Genomic DNA, 7,441 nt, shown 5'->3' with positions numbered 1-7,441 from the left:
ATTTTTATTTGAATTTATATTATTATTATTATTATTATTATTATTATTATTATTATTATTTCCCCTCTAGGGCTCTGCTTAGTTGCTCCGTCCTCCAGTGCACTAGGTGGCGCATGTTAACGTATTAAAACATAGGAAGAAAACAATTTCCCACCCCCATTTCGACAAGCCACGCCTCTAGTGCATGATTGGCTAGCCTTGTATTTTGTTCCGAAAAGCAGCCATACAATTGGTTAGTTTTTCTCCGAGCCCTATCTGATAACCAATGAGAGTGTAGGAGGCGGGATGTGTCGGAATATGGGTAGGAAACAAAGAACTCGATGTGATAGCGTGTTGTAGTAACGCTGTCTCAATATGGCTGGAGCTTCGTCGGTAGCCGGTGAAGTGTTTGTTGACGCTTTACCGTATTTTGACCAGGGCTATGATGCTCCCGGTGTCAGAGAAGCAGTAAGTACACAACATACTATTGTCAGAGTTTGATACAGACTTTAACAGTGCATGAAAATGTAAGCTAATGTTACTATAGCTAGGTAGCAAGCTATATAGCTAGCAGGCTAACGATAGCTAATTGAATGTATTGGTGCTGCTTGTAAGAGTTACATTCATTTAACTGGTTTAGAAATTGTATAGGAACAGATGGATTAGAGTCAGTAACTGTTTTCATAGGAACTGAGCCTGTATCATCTTTAATATGTGTCTTCAACTAACCTGATAAAGAGAAAAGAGAGATGTATACACTGCAATATTTCCATCAAATCAGTTTACACACTGAGGTCATGAGGCTAATTCTTCTATAAAGCATGAATAATAAAAGAACAGCCTATGATTTTATTGAGCTTTGGTTATCATCATGCAAAAGTGAGTAAAGTTGTTTGCTTTGTTAAATAAAATGCTTCAACCATTAATCTTCAGGTTATTTTACACCAGTGGTTCTCAAACCTTCAGTAGCCAGGGACCCCTGAATCCCTCTCTCTCTCTCTCTCTCTCTCTCTCTTTATATATATATATATATATATATATATATATATGTGTGTGTGTGTGTGTGTGTGTGTGTGTGTGTGTGTGTGTGTATTTGTACAGTGGATATAAAAAGTATACACACCCCTGATAAAATGGCAGGTTTCTGTGATGTAAAAAAATGAAACCAAGATAAATCATGTCAGAACTTTTTCCACCTGCAATGTGAAATTACAGCATATAAAAAATTTAGTGAAAAGCAATCAGACACATTGTTTTTTTTTTTTTTAGGGAAAAACAGGGGGATAAAACCATAACCTGGTTGCATACGTGTGCACACCCCTAAAGTAATACATTGTTGAAGCACCTTTTGATTTTTTTATTACACCACTCAGTCTTTTTGGCTAAGAGTCTATCAGCTCTTTCTTGCAAAAACATTCTAGATCCGTCAAATTGTCAGGGCATCTCCTGTGCACAGCCTGCTTCAGGTCACCCCACAGATTTTTAGCTGGATTCAGGTCTGGGCTCTGGCTAGGTCATTCAGAAACATTGATCTTCTTTTGGTTAAGCTATTCCTTTGTTGATTTGGATGTATGCTTTGGGTCATTGTCATGCTCAAAGGGGAAATTCCTTTTCATCTTCAGCTTACTAGCAGACGCTTGAAGGTTTTGCACTAAAATCGACTGATATTTGTAGCTCTTCATGATTCTGTCCATCTTGAAAAAAGCCCCAGTTCTGGTTGAATTGAAGAAAAGCAGCCCTAAAGCATGATGCTGCCACCACCATGCTTCATCATGGGTATGGTGTTCTTTTGGTGATGTGCTTTTTTTTTTTTTTTTTTTTTTTTTTTTTTTTTTTCCACCAAACATATGTTTTGAAATTATGGAATTATTTTACCTTTAGGAATTGGTCTTATCAGGCCATAACACATTCTGCCACATAGTTTGGGGTGATTTAGTTGAGCTTGGATGTTTTTTGCGAGAAATATATATTCCGACGAATCCAATTATTATGGATTTTTTTCATGAACCTTATTTAGATTGCTCAATACTATTACTTTGAGCCACAGAGCTTTCTCTTCCTGAATTTTCTACTGATGGAACATGGGTCTGAGTTGATCGATGCTTGGACCCCTAAATATAATATCTTTGATAATGTGGGTTGTGATTTCCACGACTGTACCAAGAAAATAAAAAAAATTCCCTGCTTATTCTTCACAGACCCCTTGGACCCCATTTTAAGAACCATTGTTGTATCCTATCCCGGTTACTTTTCATCACTTCTAGAAGATGTCCTTAACCACAGTCTGTTTTTTTCAGGCTGCTGCTTTGGTGGAGGAGGAAACACGGCGATACAGACCTACAAAAAATTACCTGAGTTACCTGTCAACGCCGGATTTCTCAGCTTTTGAAGTAGGTTCTATCAGAGTTCTAAAGTGGCATTATCTCCCTTATTGTCTGACGGATAAATTGACAGATAATTATTTGTATTCCTCACACAGACAGAGATCATGAAGAATGAGTTTGAGAGACTTGCTGCACGCCAGCCCATGGAGCTTCTCAGCATGAAGAGGTAAATCATTCAGGGATGCATTATCTGAGAGAACACACTGAAGATTTGTCAGATTTGTCGACTAAAACCCGTGTTCTGGCAAATTGTCCTACCAAGAGGTTCTGCGTATACACACTAAACTTTTGCACACACACAACTTCAAGTTTTTTCATATATATTTTAATGCTGGTGGATTTTTCTGATCATCTGACCTGTAGTAAGGTCACAGTAATAAAACAGACAAAATAGCATGAAATACTTGCAGTGTAGTTTTATGAAGACCTATAAATGTGCTCTCCGATAAAACAGTTTGATGAGGGAGGATAAATCAGTAGAATACTGGCTTCTTATAGTAACAACACCAGATTGTAATTTTGTAACTGCTCTAATTATTATGACAGTGAGGAGGTGAAAGAGGACCAGGATTTTAATGATGGCTTTCTGGGCTTTCTGTGGAGTCGTGGCAGCTACTTAAGTGGAGCGAAATTTCTGGAGGCACTAGATGTTCTGCTTACCAGTCTCTGACTTCATTCTTTTTCTGTGATTAATTCCTAACTGCATAGAAAGGAATTAATCACAGTTGAGTTGGATTAAAGCAAACTGTACCTATTAGATATCAGTTCCTCATTTAGAAGTGGTTTGGAATTAAGAACAACAGATTTAATAAGTTTAATTTTTGCTGTTCAAACTGTCGTGAAGTTTGTTTCACATTATGGGGTTGAAAATATAATTTAAAAAATTTTTTTTTTTGTAACTATTATTTGTTCTCCCTCAAATAGATTTGGACCAGCCCAAATCTTTTGCTAGTACGAACACAGCTTTAGGTTGAAGATATATTTTCAATTATCTTTGCATATACAAAATGGCTGCCGCACGTATCCTGTGTTTATTTGAAGTGCTAATTATCTAACTCCAAAAAAATGATCACAATGCGTGTGCGTGGTGCTATGCTAACATGGACGGCAGAGGCAGAGTGTGATGCGTCACTCTAAATAGTGTATCCATAGCAACCACGAGAAATATACTCTGTTATAATGACAAGATTTAAGATTTAATGCCTGATAATTTATCTACGTTGGCGCCATTACTGTTTCTGGCGTTTTCACAAGATACAAAAGAATATCCTTGATCACTGCCATCGACACTCTACTTCACTGTAGTGCAAAATCAGCTTTGGCTCTGACCTGCCCCCTAGTGGACAATGTGTTGAATAAAGATGTGTAAATGAACTGTGCTGCTTGCGTAGCTGGCGTTTATTCGTAGTCACTTCTCAGACATAACTCCGTTTTTAGTGCCTTTAGTAAAACCTCAGTTGGACGCCAAGAATCTGCCTACTTGATACGAGCTTTTATAGCAAAGGGCCATCTGTTTTACCTATAATGCACTGGAAATAGTTTAAACACTGCGAAATGGCAACACACAGCCAAATCTGATGTTTTCGTTGTCCTAAACTATGCTCTTTTTTTTTTTTTTTTTTTTTTTTTTTTTTTTTTTTTTTTTTAGATGACAAGCATTACTTTTTAGTCGTTTGTCATTGCTTCTTTGAAAGCACTCCAGTTAGTGCCTCTGAAATGCTACTATTTAAAATACAACCTCGCTTGATGCGTCTTGTTCTTTTGTAATGCAACACGCACATGCACGATTTCAGATACGAGCTGCCCGCCCCATCGTCAGGCCAGAAGAACGACATGACGGCGTGGCAGGATTGCGTGAATAACTCGATGGCCCAGCTGGAGCACCAGGCAGTGCGCATAGAGAACCTGGAACTCATGGCACAGTACGGCACCAATGCCTGGAAGGTGTCTAATGAGTACGTATCAGAACAGACTTGATAGTGTTTTCAGAAAAGTTTATTGTGCATCCTGCTTCTCATACTGAATTTATTTGTTTGTGTTAAATAGCAACTTCGCGTTCATGATCGAAAACGCACAGAAGGAGCTGCAGAAGGTTAGGTAAGTAACTTTTGATATGCATGTCAAAAGAAAAAAAAGAAGAATTTTCACAACCGGCAAGGATTTTTTTGTGAAAAAAAGTTAACTAAAATGATCTGAAAAGTGAAACGTCGATAAAAGTTGATAAAACCTGTAAATTCAGTTTCATGTAACAAATGTTTAATTACATATAAATTGGGGGAAAGCAATACAGCTGGACTGGGGAGAGGACAAGAACCTTTATTATTTAATTCTGTTTAGTTTATTTCTTTTTCTAAGACAATCTTGTTGCACATCATGTTTGTGCTCTCAACAAAGTCAGCAAGTAGTGAGCTGTAGTGTTTTTTTTTTTATTTATTTATTTATTTTGCTTTGCAAGTAAGTACATTATTAAAATCTTGTTAGCGCCTTTGTAAAACCAGAAACTTAAGTTTCTTTTCTTTCAGTGAAAATCAAACAATGAAATCGTAAATGAAGTAAGACTGAAAAGGGGTTTGTTTTTCTGAAACCTGTGGTTGTCACTGATAGGGTTGTATGTAGAAACCCAAAAACATGATGAGACAATGACTCACTGGGCGGCTCACTCACTGAGTGAATCAGTTTACATGCTCGACTCGCTGAGTGACTCACAGTGAATCAGTTTACATGCTCGACTCGCTGAGTGACTCACAGTGAATCAGTTTACATGGTTGACTAACTGAGTGACTCACAGTGAATCAGTTTACATGCTCGACTCGCTGAGTGACTCTCAGTGAATCAGTTTACATGCTCGACTCGCTGAGTGACTCACAGTGAATCAGTTTCAATGCTCGACTCGCTGAGTGACTCACAGTGAATCAGTTTACATGCTCGACTCGCTGAGTGACTCACAGTGAATCAGTTTACATGGTTGACTAACTGAGTGACTCACTGTGAATCAGTTTACCTGCTTGACTCACTGAGCAGTGAGAAGAGGCACAGTTTCCACCAATGCAACCTGAAATCGCTAGTCATTTGCCATGCATATAAAATTCCATGATCCTGTGTGGAGAACGGTTGAGCTGAGTAGTTTTGTCATGCTTGTTGGTTGTTGCTTTTAAATGTATTTGCAAATTCTGGTAATAAAAACAAAAAATATCATTTTTTTTTTTCATTTCTCTTGCCTGGATAATGAAACCACAATCAAATGACCATTCATGTTTTTTTTTTTTGTTTGTTTTTTTTTTTAAGTTTGGAAAATGAGTGCTATTTAGTGCATTTTATTGTTTCTGTTATATGTATAAAGTTGGAAACTTAGCTGTTGTAAATCACAGGGTAAGAAAAGGGAGAAATTTTACTTGATTCAAGTAAAGCTTGGCTAGGCTACATTGCCCCTGGCTGTGAATGAGTGTGTGAATGTGTGCATTGGGCCCATGATGGACAAGTGTCCCAACCAGTGTATATCCATGCCTCGTGCTCCGTGGTCCCGGAGTAGCTCCGGATCCACCACAACACTAACCAGGATAAAGTGGTTACTGAAGGTAGATGAATGAAAGAATGAATGAATGACTGACCTGTTGATTAGTATTATGAAGTTTCTGCAGGATTGATTCTTTACACATGGAAACATGCTTTAGTTCCTGTGGTTAATCTGGGCTCAATTTCTTAACACAATTTATTGCTGTTGTTACAGGAAGCACATTCAGGACTTAAACTGGCAGCGGAAGAACGATCAGCTCACTGGAGGGGCCAAACTGCGAGAACTGGAGTCCAAGTCTGTGTTTTGAATATAAAAGTTTTCTAATATTCGTCTTATTTAAACTCCATTTAGTTTGTAGACTATGACTGTGTGTTGTTTGTTAAATTTGACAGCTGGGTGTCCCTCGTGAGTAAGAACTACGAGATCGAGCGAGCCATCGTGCAGCTGGAGAACGACATCAGCCAGCTGAGGCAGCAGCAGGGAGAAGAGAACAAGGAGAACATCCGACAGGACTTCTAGTAAGTGACATGCCTGTCCAGCACAATCTGGAACAACAGATGGATGCACCGTCAAAAAATGATGCAAAGTCTGCAGAAAAGACATTTCTGAGAAGAGTGTGGAGATTTGTTTCCATACTGTGAAGTTAGCAGAGGAAGTGGTGTGGTATTTTTGAAAGCTTGCTACAATACAGTTCAGCAAGAATTCTTTGGATTGTAGGTTTTTTTTTTTTTTTTTTTTTTTTTTTTTTTTTGTGAATGTCAACCAATTCTTTAAACTCTGTATTTTTATACAATGCAATAAATAAAAAATTTTAAATAAAAAAAAATGGTTTAAGTTTAACATCATTTGAAACTTTCTAACTAACAGAAAAGACTTTGAAGAATGAAAAGATTATTAGCGAGTATTACATTTACTTATTTGGGTGACACTTAGAATGGAGAAAACATGATGAAGTGCCCTAATGGCTGCCCTTCAAATGGGGGAAAAAACCTGATGAAATGTCCTCTAGGGTGCTGCTATGTGCGAGAAACCGTGACCCTCCAGGGTGCCAGTCCAGTGGAGAATACGTGATGCAATACCCTGTACAGTTCCACTTTATGTGGGAAAACATGATGAAGTGCCCTCTAGGGAGCCTAACAGGCACTTTTTATTATATTTTTTGGTTCCTGCCTCTCAGACAGCCAGTGTCTTCACCTATTTAAGCTACTTACAGTTGAGGCAGAATACAGTTAAGCAGCTGAGAGTTGCTTGGAGCCTTGCTTAAGGACACAATATTGCATTGACAAAGTTGACATTTGAACTCACAACCTTCTGATCAGTAGCCCAAAGCTGAGCCACCATCAAGTGCCTGATGATAAGTGAAGGTTTAGAGTGGCTTATTAGCTGAGAAAATACTTTTATAGGACTGTTTTCGTCCAAGCTTGCTAATTAGATTTAACCAGAAGACCCGCCCAAAAGCTACATGGTATAGTAGCCAAAATTATATTACTTTTACAAAAGTAATCTCAATATTCTTTTAAGCTTTAACTTGTACAAATAGTCAATACTAAACACTGGATATCCA

At 38.0% G+C, this 7,441-nt stretch overlaps 1 protein-coding gene across 1 annotated transcript; it reads left to right on the top strand.

Annotated features, from left to right (window-relative positions):
- The first annotated feature begins 290 nt into the window (after positions 1-290).
- bcas2 (BCAS2 pre-mRNA processing factor) lies at positions 291-6,628 on the top strand. Its single transcript, XM_026927975.3, has 7 exons — positions 291-447; positions 2,277-2,369; positions 2,459-2,529; positions 4,157-4,318; positions 4,410-4,460; positions 6,091-6,171; positions 6,270-6,628. Exons 1-7 carry the CDS (start codon positions 355-357, stop codon positions 6,394-6,396), a joined length of 678 nt encoding a protein of 225 aa, XP_026783776.1. The 5' UTR covers positions 291-354; the 3' UTR covers positions 6,397-6,628.
- The last annotated feature ends 813 nt before the right edge of the window (positions 6,629-7,441 follow it).

This window comes from Pangasianodon hypophthalmus, chromosome 8 (assembly GCF_027358585.1).
Source record: "Pangasianodon hypophthalmus isolate fPanHyp1 chromosome 8, fPanHyp1.pri, whole genome shotgun sequence".
NCBI lineage: Eukaryota > Metazoa > Chordata > Actinopteri > Siluriformes > Pangasiidae > Pangasianodon > Pangasianodon hypophthalmus.
The sequence above is the reverse complement of the archived record's forward strand: the minus strand, read 5'-3'. Positions and strand labels throughout refer to the sequence as shown.

What these genes read in the sequence shown, in the direction of transcription:
- bcas2 (XM_026927975.3), top strand. Translation starts at nt 355, where the DNA reads ATGGCTGGAGCTTCGTCGGTAGCCGGTGAAGTGTTTGTTGACGCTTTA. An exon ending in CGGATTTCTCAGCTTTTGAA is followed by an intron (nt 2,370 to 2,458) that starts GTAGGTTCTATC and finishes TTCCTCACACAG; the next exon opens with ACAGAGATCATGAAGAATGA. An exon ending in GAGCTTCTCAGCATGAAGAG is followed by an intron (nt 2,530 to 4,156) that starts GTAAATCATTCA and finishes GCACGATTTCAG; the next exon opens with ATACGAGCTGCCCGCCCCAT.